Source organism: Mustelus asterias, chromosome 7 (assembly GCF_964213995.1).
Source record: "Mustelus asterias chromosome 7, sMusAst1.hap1.1, whole genome shotgun sequence".
Taxonomy (NCBI): Eukaryota; Metazoa; Chordata; class Chondrichthyes; order Carcharhiniformes; family Triakidae; genus Mustelus; species Mustelus asterias.
In genome coordinates, this window is record NC_135807.1 from 78,723,494 (window position 1) to 78,740,095 (window position 16,602).

Consider the following 16,602-nt stretch of genomic DNA (forward strand, 5'->3'; position numbering starts at 1 on the left):
TGCATGCTCTCTATACCAACACTGATCAGTTAAAGACTAGCACTTCTTATAGTGCAACAGGATGTCTCAAGGATTCAACACACAAGTACTTCATTAAAAGTAGATTATAGTTTCCACTGTTACATCCTGCCAAGGACCAAGGACATAATATTAGTAAATTAAAATATTGTTAAAATGTTTAATTACTCTACCTTTGGAGGTATAATAGAAAGTTCAACCATGTGGCATATGCACAAAATGTACCACATTCCCATTGTATTGAAATTCTGACATGGAAAATCCAGGGAATTACAAAGAGAATGGATGCCACATATATAAGCCAGTCCAGCTGATTGGTGGCATCAAGCAGGTATTGCCATCTCTGTTTATTCAGATAGAAAAAATAGATTAGCATAGTGGTAATTAACACAATCAGAGGAACAGTTACAATATTATTTTATTCTTTCATGAATTACTGTAGGGATTGATCAACATAAGATGTGATACCTTCTATGGTACTGCTCTCCAAATGCACTCTTTTTGTTAATCTAGCCAGGTGGCTGCTGTTACAAATACTTTGGCTTCTTTCAGGTTTTAGTGATCTGTTTTGGATAATTCCTCACTCGGTTTCAGTGAAAATGTGTCTTTAGAAACTGTTTAGGATCATTATTGCACTGTCTTCCGTGACTGGATTTGTATTCTCTTCGTAGGTTCAGCAAAGTCTCACCAATTAAGATAAAATTAATGGCTCAATTTAAATTAACATTTAATTTACATTTTATCACCCATTTACTGTATTTAAAAGTAGCAACACACATCAGTATAAATAGCAACTGTACAATAATAAATATGAATTGTAGTTCATGAGAGGATGGAACTATAAGAAGTTACACCAAGATTGACTTGTTGAGTCGCATCTCTGATTAAACTGGTCAAGCCCTGAAGGGTAGACATGCCACACTGGGCTGATCAGAAACCAGAATGGAGGAATAATCTGCTTCACTTTGTCCTTACCAACATACCTCATATTTTTATTTGTATATAGTCAATGGCAAGGCTAACATTCATTGACCATCCCTAATTGCCCTTAAGATGGTAATTTCTTGTTCAGCTCTGTAAACCCTCCCATCCTAAAAATCCTGGCCATGGGACTCTACACCTTCAGACAGCACAACATTTAGGAGTATTTTTTATAAGATGAAAGGTTAGATTGTGCTTGGTTTGACAGTTTGCTTCAATTAAATACAGTAAGGAGGTTCAAGAGTCATAATCTCAGTTACAGAGGCGACTAGGTGAGCTTAGGTGATGGTCCTTAATTCCGAGAATAATTGGCCTGTGGCAAAAGTTTACAGCTCATTCATATAATAGGCTCTGAATTCCTTCAGGCAAGGTCTGGACCCATTTTTGGTAGGGCTGAGATCACCTCCTACAAGAGGTAAGTGCCGTGTAAAACTAATCACAACCAGAGTGGTCTCTGGACTAGTTCCAATCACCCAAGAGGTTGGACAGGAACTTCTCAGCTTTCTTTCTTTAATTGCCCTGGGTTTTAAGTGTTTTCATCTCTTCCAGGAGACTACATTGGTTTCCATGTGGAGGGAGAGCGTATAAGTTGGGCAAAATCTTACCATAATTTTTCGAAGTGTCAATTCAGGTGAGAAAACCGGTGTGAATCTTGTTGGTGCCAGTGGTGGAAAATCTCACAGAATATTGAGCCTCGAAGATTTTTTCTATTCGTGTGAATCATGCCACACCTGCCACTGATTCACTCACTTCGGACAACTTCATCTCTGCAATCAGTGGGGTGCTCCATTTAAATGCCGCCGGAGCTCTTTTTCCAGATCCACTCGGGAGGATGCCTGCCAGGAAGCCAGCACCAAGATTTCCCCACAGACATCCCCACCAAGGTCACCACCCACACCAGGGAGGCAGTAACAGAATTAGTGAGTGCCACCTCACTACAGAAGAGGATGGGGCAACAGTGTTGCAAGAAAATGAATGACTTTCTTCGTGCAGCCAGGGTAAGTCTGCCTTCTCATGTCTGCTGCTGCACCCCTTAACACCTCCATGCTGATCTCTCACCCAGCCATCTCATGGGTCCCCAACACCTATCATGTGTTCCCCCTCTGCCAACTCCCCCCCCAACTCACCAAGTTCCGCCCAGTAGCTAATGTGCTCCTCACACCCTGCTCCCACTCAAGACTCACACATGCCAGACTTCACCATCTGAACTGGCAGGACTCCTGTGTACGCTTTCCCCATCTGCCTCTTTGCAGGATAAACTCGAGGACAACCACCATGAGCGGGCACAGCCAGCTGATGTAATGCCCGAGCTGGTAAACCTAATGCCTTTCGAGGAAAGAAGCCTGGAGTAGGCCAGCGAGGAGCAAAAGCACACCTGTGCAGAGGGCGAAGTGAAGGCAACAGACAAATGTGAGAACGCTCAAGAGACACAGTAACGGTGCAAGCCCCACGCGAGTTAATTTTCACCCATCAGCTATCCCCAATGATGCACTAATTCCATCTCCCTTCCCTTGCAGGTCAATCAGTCGAACAGCCTGGACCGTCCTCGTGCCCTCTGGAGACCACAGGCCTGAGCATCTCCAAGGGAAACACAGAAGAGGCATCACAGCTGTCACCTGTAACGTCCACCAGCGAAGATACTCACACCTCAGTGAATCAAATAAGTAGGCAGGCTTCTGGGTCATTCACTGATGAGCACCTCACACTTGATGATCCATAGCAGGCAGAGGCAGGGAAGTCCCAGGAAACTCAGAGGGATGGCGGAGCTCAGGACTCTGCTGGGCATGCCCCTGGGCCCTGTCATCCCAGAACTGCTGAAACTGTAAAGGCAGAGCTACGAGCATCAGGAAGGGATGACAGCAGCCCTTCTCGGATTGAAAGGCCAGTTGGAGAAGTCACATCGCCTTCGGTCCAAGGAGATGGAGCTGTCACTGCATCAAGGCCAAAACAGTGAGGGTGGTGACCAACTGCAGTGGAAACCTTGGTCAGGACCTGTACTCCACAACAGGGGATGTCAACTCCATGGTTCAGCTCATGATCTCCATGACTGGGGGCATGAGCGCCATGGTTCAGGGCTTCAACTGCATGGTTCAGACACCAGTAGGAATCCATGAGTGCAGTGCTAGATGATGGCAGAGCTTCAGGATTTCATACTGTCCTCTATCTCATGGAGGAACACAGGGGCCCCTTGGCATCTGAAGGGGAGAGGATAGGTACCAGCACCTCAGAGAAGAACCTGGGCCAGTCCAGCACATCTGACACCCTCCTCCCTGTGAGTGGCACACTTCCAGCCCCACACACCAAGAGGGCAACACTGCAATACCCGTGCAGCTCAAAAGTAGGACCAGACTCTCAAGGTCCCAGCCCCCAAAGGGACAACTACCAAGGTTATCTCAGGTAACAGGGTATAAAAGGCAGTAGGCCACCTCAAGCTCAGCTGTGAATCCTGGGGATACACCTGGACATAGTTGTAGGATGAGGGAGTGTAAGGGATGTGAGGCACCCAGTGGGCACGGGTGAACCTAGGCACCAGTAGACATAGGTCACCATTGTAATATAGCTCTTGTATTAAACATCACTATGTTCACCTACAGATCCTCCATCCTGTCATTTCATGGCGCCAGGCTTCGCAAGCCCCCATGTACAGTTGGCACTTCATCCCTTTGGAGTGTGAGAATGGCATCGCTATGTCTCTCCCACCCACCCCCCCATGCTTATGACTCATCTCCTCCCCCACCCCTCATCTATGGAAGGTGACTTAAATGCCACCCCAGCTCTTTTTCCAGATCCACTCGGGAGGATGGCTGCCAGGAAGCCAGCACCAAAATTTTCTGAGGGAACCCTAATCAAGCTCCTGGATAGTGTGGACCAGAGGCAGGATGTCCCATACCCATGTTCCCACAGATGTTCCCACCAAGGTCACCCTACCACCAACATCAATGCTCAGGTCTCTCATGTCTGCCACTCTACTCCAGTGATGAGGAGGCCAAGAGCTGATGAAATGTTGAGAAGCTGCCCACATTGGATGCAAGTTGTAGAAAAACACCAGGACCCCTGGCCCTCGACCCCAGTAGGCACTGTAGTAGCTGAGATAATTCATTCAGTGTCTCTGGACCCCATGCCAGGCCCATTCATTGGCAAGACGTGTTCAGCTGTCTGCCAGGCAGGAGTCAGACATATCGCTGACCATAAGGGAAGCATCACTCTATCCCCAAAGCAAGTTATCATCATTCTCCTGCAGAGTTTGGCCAATGACTTTTGCACTCTGCCCATGAAGGTTGCCACCATCAGGAGGACCTCCCACTGGCTCCACATTGGTGATTTGGTTGGACCCCATGCTGGGAGAGCTCTTCACTCTCTAGTTAGTGCTGGTCATCCCCAAACCAAGATGCCATAGGGGCATTCCTAGCTCTTTGGCCCAAACAGGCTCTGGCCATCACTGAAGGGTCTTCCTCCTCCTCCGTGTGTTGATCCTCGTCACCCTCCTCGACCACCTCCTCATCCAAGGAGACAGCACTCCCCCATCTCCTCCTGGTGCAACTGGTCTCCCCATTGTTGTGCCAAGTTGTGGAGAGCACGGCAGACCAGAATGATTTGGGACACCCTCTGGGCTGTACTGGTTGGGTTCCCTTTGACTGGTCCAGGCAGCAGAATTGCATCTTCAGCAGTCCAATCACCTGCTTGACCAGCACGTGCATTGATGCATGAGCCTCATTATAGCAAGTCTCAGCAGGTGTTTGTGCACTGGCGTCACCAGTCGCCTCCTGAGGGGGGTACTCCTTGTCCCCTGGGAGTCATCCCTCCAGGCACTAAAAAACAGCTGGGATCTGAGAGTTGCCCAAGATGTAACTATTATGGATGCTCCCCAGGAAATGGGCATTATTATGGATGCTCCCCAGGAAATGAGTATTATGCATATTTGTGTGGTCACAGATGATTTGGGCATTGAGGGAGTTCATGAACCTCAAGCCGCCACGCAGAACACAAAGCCACATGGATACAGATGTGGCATGCCTGCCAAGTGGGCGAACTCCCTGGGCCTAGTGTCCTAGCTCACCTGGTCTTATTCCAAGTTGATGTCATCATAACCTAATCTGGTTTACGAATGCCCTTCAGAGAAGGGAATCTGCCACTCTATCCTGATCTGGCCTACACATGACTCCAGACCATCAGTGATGTGGATGATCTTAACTACCCTCTGAACAAGGGCAATTAGGGATGCTAGCCTTGCCAGTGATGCCCACATCCCATGTAAAAATAAAGTAGCACATAAAAGAAAGAAAAACAGGAATTTCCCACTGGTTTCTGAGAATTTTCTCTGGGAACAGAAATATTCTGAAATTAACCTCAATGCTTGCTTATTTCTGCTGATAAGATCTGGTCACATTAAACGATCTTGTGTTGGTATTGTGAGCTAAAACACAGGAGATACTTTTATTTAATGAAACAAGATAGACTTTCATTTTCAACAGCTTGGCCTGAACCATAAGAGTCAACTAGTTCATTACAATTTGTTGCTAAAAAACGAAGGTCAGTAGGTAGCAAAGAAACGCTCTCCAAATTTCCTTTGTGCACATCTTACCTGTTGCAAAAGTTGATAAACCTCCTTACATATGCCAAAAATGCTCATGACAAATACAGCAGTTGTGCATAGTTGATACAAAATTGATTCCTGTGGAAGGAATCAGAAGTTGAAATTAGGTGACTGTTCCATTCCATGTTCATCCCAGCTGACACGCGTATGAATAGTATTCATGTATCCTTTTTTAAAAGTTTAGAAATTCTGCCACATTTAGGATAGGAGTGGAGAAATTTGGGTTGGAACCTGTTTCTGTTGGGTTTCTGTCCTGCTGCAAGAGATTCTGATTAGCATTAGGACTAAGGTACATAGAAGAGCATGTATTTAAAATTCTGAACTAGACAGTCTTAATCAGCCTGAGAATGCCCCAAGGTTCCACACAAAGGAACGTGGAAGATCAGATTGATCAAACTAATAAGGAGTTACAGCTGCACTACATGTGCAACATGCCCCAGACTACTCTACACATTGCAGCTCGGATGTTCAGGGATTACAAAGTTCAATACTTGCAGTCACTAAATTAGTGCAAGGCTGAGCTTTAGTCTATTCAGAAGGAAGCAGCCTGATAGTGCCCTGACTGTGGTTGATAGTACATGACTATACTCATCCAGATCCAGTCATGCCTGGGGTGGTGTGGGAGTTTGGGGGGGGGGGGGGCGGGGGGTGGCAGCGTGAGCATGAGTGTAGCTCAGCTACTTGTGATCTTTCAGAATGTTCTTCAGCTACAAGGGAGGACTCAAGGATGGAATGTGGGCAGCACCGCGCTTCACAATGGCCCCCTAGCTTGGTGATAGAAGGTGACCATTGCAGGATAAGGCCCAATCATGCCCCTCATCTCTTTCTCCAGAGATACAAGGAGGAGCGCAGAATGTAGGCTGCAGCAAACATTGATTACTTAGTGGCTCTGATGCAACTAAGGAAGAGAAGGGCCCCTCACGGTCTTGCAGGGTAAAGGGAAGAATCATCCAGAAGTACATGGGGCAGCGGGTCCACATGAAAATCCAGAAGCTGAGGAGGACACACCAATCCCACAGAATGGTTGATGTGATCAAGGATGTACCGAAGATGCCTCTCGTGCTTGGAGATGAGCAAGAGACAGTGTCACAGATGCCTTTGCTCATTAAAGGGATGTGGTAGCTCATACTTGCCACATTTTCTGGGTGGATCTGATGCTACAGGGGGATCATTCATTGCCACTGGCTATAAAGGTGATCACCTCACTCAACATTTTCGCAAGCAGCTCATTCCAGGGTTCCACTGGGAAATCCTCCACTCATAAATGTTCAAGGGTGGTCACTGATGTCCTTTTCAATAAGGCACAATTACCTCTAGTTCTCCATGCATGAAGTCAACCAGACTGGAGGAGCAGTGAGATTTGCAGCAACCTACTGGTTCCCTCCCACAGGTGCAGGATGCTATTGATTACACAAATGTTGTCTTAAGAGCTCCCTGGCAATAACCTGCAAGATTTATCAATAGAAAAGGTTTCCACTCTCTCAACATGCAGCTTTATTCTTTTTTTTATTCATTTGTGGAACATGGGCGTCATTGGCTGGCTAGCATTTATTGCCCATCCCTAGTCATCCTCGAACTGACTGGTTCACTAGGCCGTTTCAGAGGGCAGTTGAGAGTCAACCACACTGTTGTGGCTCTGAAGTCACATGTAGGCTAGACCAGATAAGGACGGCAGATTTCCTTCCCTAAAAGGACATTAATGAACCAGATGGGTTTTCCAACAATTGACAATGGTTTCATGGTCATCAGTAGATTCTTAATTCCAGATTGTTTTAATATCTTAAATTCAAATTCCACCATCTGCCATGCTGGGATTCGAAGGAAGAAGGGGTCACCCAGAACATTAGTTGAGTTTCTTGATTAATAATCTAGCGATAATACCACTAGGCCATCACCTTCCCTGATCTGTGATCCAAAAGAAAATTATGCAGGTCTGAACAAGATAATCTAGGGATTTTCATGACTCTTGTATCTTAAGTCACTCACAGATCTTCGAAGGCTCAACGTATTCAAGTTTTTAGTTTTAGCTTTAAGTCCTTAGGTGTCCAGATCACCAACAACCTGTCCTGGTCCCCCCATGCTGACACTATAGTTAAGAAAGCCCACCAATGCCTCTACTTTCTCAGTAGACTAAGGAAATTTGGCATTTCAGCTACGACTCTCATCAACTTTTACAGATGCACCATAGAAAGCATTCTTCAGGTTCTATCACAGCTTGGTATAGCTCCTGCTCTGTCCAAAACTGCAAGGAACTACAAAAGGTCGTGAATGTAGCCCAATCCATCACGCAAACCAACCTTCCATCTATTGACTCTGTCTACACTTTCCGCTGCCTCGGCAAAGCAGCCAGCATAATTAAGGATCCCATGCACCCTGGACATTCTCTCTTCCACCGTCTTCCTTCGGGAAAAAGATACAAAAGTCTGAGGTCGCATACCAACCGACTCAAGAACAGCTTCTTCCCTGCTGCTGTCAGACTTTTGAATGAACTTACCTTGCATTAAGATGATCTTTCTCTACAGCCTAGCTGTGACTGTAATACTACATTCTGCACTCTCTCATTTCCTTCTCTATGAACGGTATGTTTTGTCTGTATAGCGCGCAAGAAACATTACTTTTCACTGTATGTTAATACATGTGACAATAATAAATCAAATCAAATATTCAGGGTTGGCTCATCAGTGATAAAGGGTACCCACAAAAGGCGTGCATTTGGTGGCCACAGGTTGCTTCAGAGGAGAGGTTCATTCTGCAAAACAGTTCTCAATTGAGCATACCGTTGGAATGTTAAAGATGCCTTTCAGATGGCTGTGAGACAATCAGTGGTCCTTTCTGCTGGTAGTGTGCGAGATCCCTGTGGACTGTAATCCTTTGAATACTTGGTGGCCTTATGAGAGTGAGAGTTTGGAGTGAGGAGAAGGTTGACTTGCCCTGGCACAGTGGATGTGACATTCATCCTCTTCCTGCACATCAATGGCCCACATGTGCTGACTTCCCAAGGTGGGATGGTGATGTTGATGGATCCCTTGCTGCCATCTCTGGGATAGAAAACCTTCTCCAGGAAACTGTCACTGAACTTGGGGGTGGTGGACTTGTTTCTTCAGAGGGCTATCACTTGTCACAACAGATCCTGTTTGCAGAGTGTGAATTAATTGGCACCCAGACTTTCAAACCGATGAGGTAAAGGCAGGGTGGATAATTCTCAACCCACCCTGCCATCAGGTTCAATGAGCTGTTTGTTGATGCATAAATAATGAGTTGAAAAACAGATAATCTGGCGGGGTACCCACCCTGCTACCCAGCAGGAGTCACACTGATTATCCCACCCACTGCCGCACTTTGTCCCCAGAACAGAAAATTCTACTCAGCCTGTGCACCTTACCCTGCTTTTTCAGAGATAGAGGATGCAAGAAAAGGCAAAGGTTCTCCCAGCGAGGCACACATATCTCTGTCTGCTTTTGGTGCAGCACGTCATACATGCACCAGAAGTTTTCCAATTGGAAGATCAGGCTGTTGAAAAGCTGTACTGGCTGGGTTGATGCACGATTTACAAACTTGGACCACGCAGACCCACTCAATGTATTCACTTGTTACTCAGCAAAGAACATGCAGACATCAGCATTAAATTTATTAAAAGAGCCAGTCACTCAACTTGCGTGTCAGGTGATTCACACTAACTTCTGCTTTTGCAAAGTCTCTAGGATATGTTGTGGAATGTTTTTGGAGGTGTTGTGGTGAGTTGCTGGATTTGGGAGAGAGTGTTGCTGCATCCTCACAGTGGGGGCAGAGGATTTGGAGACCTGTTCACCTAAATGTTACATCAAGCTTTGGGCAGCAATGCCTCTGGATCTACAACACAACAGAGAGAGAGAACAGAGGTTGTGGAGAGGGAAAGCTCTACTCTCTCTGGATCCAGACTCCTCTATTCTCCTTGACAGTGAAGAAGACATTCTTGCAGGACACCCAATGCATCAAGTGTCTCAGTGTTATCTTCATCAGTGTTTACTTCAATATTACCCCATCAAAATCATCATCTAAATCCACTAAAACAGAACATATCTGTAACTTCATCCTCCAGTGGCTGGCAACTGAACCATTTGTTTCTTCTGGTCTGACTGCAGCCTACACTTGCTTGGTGACTCACCACGTGCATATTCCAATATTAACCTCCAGGGCATGTCCAATGCCAATATCTGAGCATGTCACATCAAGTGATGGTGCTTATTCATCAGTGTAGGAAGCAGGTGCTGACATCCATGGAGTCCGTGAGAAGCTGGGTCACATGAAGCAGTCAGTATTGTTGTTGGTGTAGAAATCTTTGGAGAGGGTGCTAGTTCCGACCCAACTGGTGTCTTCTGCCAAGCATCCACCACACCCAAAAAGGGCCAAGAACGTCATGGAGGAGAGCAAGGATGCCCCCATCATGATGCACCTTCATCCTCAGCCTCCTTCAGTCCTCTGACTGAGGGACCATGTGTGCAGCAGGGTCCAGTGATGGAGACAGAGGCAGCAACCTCTGGAGGTGTACTCAAGAGAACCTCCATGGCACGGATGATTGCCAAATGCATCTCATCACACTGTAAACTTGATTTGAACAAATAAGCCAACTCACCACTCCATGGAAGGCAGAGAAAATGTTACTAAAATGAAATAATGAGGCTCAATTATTTCTTTCACATGGTTTGTCCTATATGGTTTTCAGGGTGACACCAATATACTCTGTCATAGGTGGCCTTAATCATTAAAACGCTACACAATATGTGGTGACTTTAGAAGGTGAAACTGACATTGCTCTTATACTAGTAACATACATTTCTTAACCTGGAACTAAATCTGATTGATGTAGGAAATATGAGATTCCAATTTATGTGATCCCAGTGTGTCAATGCTTCAATTGACTAGAGAGGGAGAAATCATCCAGGATTCCTTCCCTATCTGCTATCCAATGATCCTTTCTGGAAAATATGTCAGAGGTCAGATAATGATAGAATCATCCATAGCTCTGATGCCTACTCTCTGTTTAGGCTCAGTCATATCAATGGCCAAGATATCAGCAGGCAGTTCCAATGCAAACTCATTCCAGTATGAATCATTCAGGTAAACTTTAACAAAACGCTAACAGTATTGGATCAGCTTCTCCTAATACACCCACCCCAGTTTTCCTTTACGTGATAGATGAGAGGGGGCAAAATCTGATCTCAGTGGTCTTCTGCCTGTGCTAATCAAAGCTGTCTTCAGAAAAGGAAGATAGAAAATCGGACAATATTTTTCTTAAACGAAGTGCCGATTACACATTCAAATGGTAATTATTACAATATGCTGAAAGAGAAGGACATTGTTAAGGAATTGATGACCATTTTTAAAAAGTCAATGAATAGAGAAGAGGTAATCTGTACTTTGGAAAAGGCAAATTTGGTGCTCACAATCAGAAATAGTGACAGAATAGTCTCAGGCTACTACAAACCCATTAGTCTCAATTTCATGCCATGTAAAATAATGGAATTGGTCACTAGTAGTAATTTGAGATTTACTCATACGGTAAAAACCTACTACAACATCTACTTATTAGAAAAATATCAAGTGGGAGGAAGAATTAAGCTGGATGCTTCAAGCTGGGATCATGTTCATTCTAATTTACATAAATAACCTGGATGTCAATGCAAATTTGAAGATAATACTAAACTTGGAGGGGCAGTTGAATCAAAGAGGCAGTGAAGAAAATACAGAATAAGCTGAACAAAATACGCAGATTTTTATTAATTGTGCAAGATACCTGGCTCATCAGGACCTGGGCAAAAATGAGATAATACATTAACAATCCCTATCTTGTATAAAGAAAGAAAGAAAGGCTTTCCCATGAACATACCTGATATTTCTTCCAGGGCACTATCACTGTTTGAGTAAAATTGAAGGTAGTCGGTGCTTCATCATCAAAAGCGTGTCCTCGTGAAACAATAATGAGGAATGTTAATGGTAGAAGTAAGACCGAATAGAGAGCCATATTAATGATATGTGCTCTAAGTCCATATGCCTGCCTATTAAAAAAAAGTCAAATTCATGAGTCTTTTGTAAATATCAAAACTAACCACAAAAAACAAAACTGCCCTTTCACTCTTCTATGCCTACACTTAAATGAAGATTTACTAGATAACATTTATGTACATTCATGAAAAATTACACTATTATATTTGTAAATCGCTTTGCAACTAGACAATAATTGTCATCAAAAGGAAATCAAAACTATGAAAAAGTCATTCAGTTTTAATGATACTGGTGTTATTAGCAGACTAACATGGAATACCAGAAATTATTGGGAAAATAACAATCTATTAGCAAGGTATCTTTCTTGTTACTAATGTGTTAAACAGCCAGCAAGTTCAGAAGATAGAAGGCTATCCAATGATTTGTGAATCTCCAAAATATTCTTATTGTCACTTTACCATTTGCTTTTGCACAAACTGCCTTATCCTTAGCCTCTCCACTATTTGCATATTAATTGTCCAGAAAGTTAAATCTGGCAATGAATACAGTTAAGTATGGAGGCTTAGGGGTGATCATATAGAGGTCTATAAAATAATGAGGGGCATAGATAAGGTAGATAGTCAACATCTTTTCCCAAAGATAGGGTAAAACTAGGGGGCATAGGGGCATAGGTTTAAGGTGAAAGGGGAAAGATACAAAAAGGTTCAGAGAGTGTGAGTGGCTGGAACGAGCTGCCAGAGGCAGTAGTGGAGGTGTGCACAATTTTGTCTTTTAAAAAGCATTTAGACAGTTACCTGGGTAAGATTGATGTAAGAGGGATATGGGTCAAACATGGGCAATTGGGAATAGCTTAATGGTAAAAACAGGGCGGCATACACCAGTTGGGCCGAAGGGTCTGTTTTCATGCTGTAAATCTCTGGGTGGAATTTTACAACCTCATCGTGCCTGTTTTGCGGCAGCAAAAAGTCATAAATCAGGCGTGATGTGACCAGCAAGAATGGTGCCTGTTTTCGCGCCCATTCCCATTTTACCAGGGAAAAAAAATCGGCACGATTGGGACCCCACCCAAAATAGGAGAAATGTCAATTTGCATTTTTTTGCATTCATCACAATGTCATCAGCAAGTTTCACTCCCAATCGTCCCAGCTCACCTGCCTGAACCACCTCATTCACTGCAGCCGGATCGTTCAGAAAACACCTCATGTATAAAAGTTGCATTCAGGTGCTAGAGCAGTGAGGGTGAGCGAGGAGATAACTTTCAGCATTCAAATTGCTCTGTGCTGTTTGGGAGGGGTGGTGTTTCAGGCGGGCATGTTGCATTTTGGGTCAGGGGGGCAGGGTGTTGTTTTTCAGGGCGTCTGACTTCAGCTTCTCAAGACGGACCTAGGTCTGAGCACTGACCTCGAGTCTTAGTGCTGACTCTGGGTCCTAGTGGGGCAGCAGCAAGCACTGTTGCTGGTGGGGGATGGGCTGCAAACTCTCTGAACTGGCAGTGCTGCATCCACAGGACTTGTCAAGCAGCACAGTCTGTGGCCTCTACTGCATGGGTTCTGGGTGTGTGTTTTTGAGCGGAGAGGGGATGGAGAAATGGGGAGGGCTGTGTTGCCATTCTGGATCTGTGGGGGGAGGGGGGAGATATGGGGAATGTGTGTTGCTGGGCGTCTGTGGGGAGGGGTATGGGGTATGTGTGTTGCTGTGGGTCTGTGGGAAGGGGGGGTGTATGAGGTGTGGGTGTTGCTGGGCTGGAGGTGAGCAGAGTTCTTTAACCTCTCCATCTGTCTCTTCCGTTCCCCAAATATCCCCCCCCCCCACACTCAGCCTTCAGATTGACAAGATGACTTTCGCAAAGCAACCCATTGATTTTGCTGTTCTTTTGATTGCTGCTGGAACTGAGGAGGAGGAGCAGGAGGATGAACTGCAGGCAGAGGATGCCTAGGCCTTACCACTCGCAGGAGTAGAAACGGATGGCCACTGGAGGCAGGAGGTGGCCGCCATTCTCCCCAAAGTGTGGGGGGGGGGGGGGGATTGGGGGGGGGGGGAAGAGGTGGGGAGGGGCGGGTGGGGGGTCGATGGGGTGGGGGGGGGGGAGGGGGGGGAGGGAGCAGGAGAAGGAGGAAGTGGAGACCCTGCACGCGAATGTCCTTCAAGTAATTGTCGGACATTGCGTGCCACCGATGGTTCTGGCTCTGAAAGGAGATAGTGCGACACCTGTTCCATTTGTTGCAGGACCTGGCACTTCGGGGCACAAGAGGGCACTGACTCCCAGTGACTGTGAAAGTGATGGCCGCCTTAAACTTTTACACCACCATGTCCTTCCAGACTGCTAGTGGAGATATTTGCAACATTTCGCAATCATTCATCCACAAGTGTGTCAAGGTCACAGATACCCTATATGCCCGAGCTGCTAATATATTAAATTTGACCTGGTCCAGGCCCGGTGAAGAATCATGAACAGAAAGGACTTTCATTCAATAAATGTGCAGTTGGTGTGTGACCATCAGCAGAACATCATGTACATCTATGCCAAACACCCCAGCGGTGTGCATGGCAGTTTTATATGGAGGATTTCCGATGTCCTGAAGGTTTTTGAGGAGTCCAGGGTGCAGCGATGGCTTGTGGGGGACATGGGGTACCCAGTTCAGAGTTGGCTGATGATGCCTGTCCGAAAGCCTAACCATGAGGCGGAGACCCAAATAATGAGGCCCACGTTGCCACCTATTCAATAGTGGAGCGGTGCATAGAGCTTGGGGGGGCGGGGAAGAGGGTGTCCTGCCTTGCCTCCACCGCCTCCAGCAACCTGGCCAGATCTGCATCTGAAAAACAGGGAGCTGTCTTCCTAGAGGGCATTTCTTCCTGCCCGTCTGTCCATCCTTGGGGTTTTTATGGAGCTTTCCCTTGTTAGGATGAGTCATGCGCCTGTTAGAGCATTCCAGCGAGTTTAATGCAGTTTGACATGTTACCATGTAACCTTGTTACTGGGTGGCACAGTGGTTAGTACTGCTGCCTCACAGTGCCAAGGACCCGAGTTCAAGTGGCCTTGGGTCACTGTCTGTGTGGAGTTTGCACATTCCCCCTGTGTCTGCGTGGATTTCCTCCGGGTGCTCCGATTTCCTTTCACAGTCCAAAGATGTGCGGGTTAGGTTGATTGTCCATGATAAATTGCCCTTAGTGTCAGGGCGATTAGGAGGGTAAATATGTGGGGTTACGGGGATAAGACCTTGGTGGGATTGTTGTCAGTGCACGTTCAATGGGCCAAATGGCCTCTTTCTGCACTGTAGGGATTCTATGATGATTCATGGAGGAGAAGCCAAGTCAGTACTTGCAGGTGTGCTGATGGAGGGCAAGGGGGTGAGGGGGGGGCAGGATTTGTGGCTCTGTGATGATCGGGGGACAAGGGAGAGAGAGTCATATCAGTCAGTCAGTCATCGGGACCAAGGGGGGTGATGAGGGGGCCATGTGTAAGGGGGTCTGGGGGGTGGGGTGGGGTAAGGGGGTCAGTAATGTTGGAGGGGGTGGTCCCAATGTCTGTGGGAGGGGAGGAGGAGGCTGTAGCTGGCCTGGGGGTGTTCTGTGAGGAGAGCTGCTGTTTTTATGCTTTATCTGTGCATGCGAAGTTTGTGGCTCCGATCTGAGCTGCTGGTTGTCTGGCAAATTAAGCCCCGACCACATCTTCTAGTGGCTAGAAATCGGCTAACCCACTTTTTCAAAGACTGAGTGCATAAGATTCGGTGTGAAAACTCACCCGAAAGCGCATCAGGAACTTTCTTGTTTTCATGCTAGCTCGACACTTAGAAAAAAATTTCAAAATTCCACCCATCAACTCCAAATACCATTTTAACAATGTGATGATTGTTAATGCAATGGCAAACAATTTCTCTGGCCCAGGAATTAAAGAATTTAAACTGTGGAGTTTGCTTCCTTCAGATGGTAAATTGCTCTTGGAGATTGCAGAAATATCAAATTTTAAATATTTATAACTTTTTATTGCTTTTCCTTTCTGGCTCTTTTTTCTTTCTCTCTAAATCCAACCTCACTTTTCCTCTTTTTATTTTCCTGTCTCTACCTGATGTGACTTTAATCCAATCTAAATAGCCTTCTTTCTTAGGGGGCAATCTTGAGCCCGGGTTCACCATCCATGTGAATGCCAGCAGGGGCTCAAGATCCGGAAGTTGCAGTTCGCCAGCGGCATCAGCAGGTTCATCCCCATAGCTTCAAACCTGCTTTGCACCGATTTTAACATATTTAGATATTAACCTACCCCCCCACCCCCTTGCCAGATATTGACACCCCACCATATATTGATGTCAGTGAGGTGTACAATAGGTTCAGACAGACATGAACCTCATGGGGGAATTTATAAGTGGCAGTGGCTTGGAGTGGACAGAGGGTCTGGGGCGCTGAGGATGTCAACAATGGCTGTGCAGAGGAGGGGTGTGGGTGATGGCTCAGACTGTGAGGGGAAGGAGGAGAAGGATCCAGCTCTGATCAGGGTAGCCCCTGACCTTCATGATGGGCTGCTGCAAGAAGGGAGGTTTATCCAGGTAATGATCGGGGCGCCCTTTAAAGATGGTACCCTGATCTCTGTGCAGCTGGGTTTTGCTGACATGTTTAAACCTCACCCCCCCCCCCCGTAAGACAGCACGAAACACACCCCTTGATTTTTTTTTTGGCAGAGTGTCGTAAGATCTGGAGAGAAAACCGACCAGTTTCCCTGGAGAGAAACACACCAGCTTTCTTGTCAGAAACAACACTGCCATTTTTTTAGTAAGAATTAGTCCTCATTTTTGTAAGTCTTTTTCTCAACTGTTGAATCGCATTGATACATTATTTTTTATTGTTGTTCTTATATGTGTTATATAATTATTCTTATTGAATGGTGGTGCAGGCTCCAGGGGCCAAGTGGCCTACACATGCTCCTATTTGATATGTTTGTATGAGTTACACTGTTGATTCAGTAAGGTCCCAGATTCCACAGTGCCCTTGCCACTGTAATCAACTTGTCTTGCCCGCAAATTATTGTGTAAGAG

At 45.9% G+C, this 16,602-nt stretch overlaps 1 protein-coding gene across 1 annotated transcript in view; it reads right to left on the bottom strand.

Annotated features, from left to right (window-relative positions):
* trpa1b (transient receptor potential cation channel, subfamily A, member 1b) overlaps positions 1–16,602 on the bottom strand; it is a 162,923-nt gene that overhangs the window by 33,209 nt on the left and 113,112 nt on the right. Inside the window, exons 19-21 of the mRNA XM_078215501.1 lie at positions 11,460–11,628; positions 5,582–5,671; positions 192–361 (exon numbers count right to left, since the gene is read on the bottom strand). Of these exons, the coding sequence (XP_078071627.1) occupies positions 192–361; positions 5,582–5,671; positions 11,460–11,628 (429 nt within the window). The remainder of the gene's footprint in view (positions 1–191; positions 362–5,581; positions 5,672–11,459; positions 11,629–16,602) is intronic.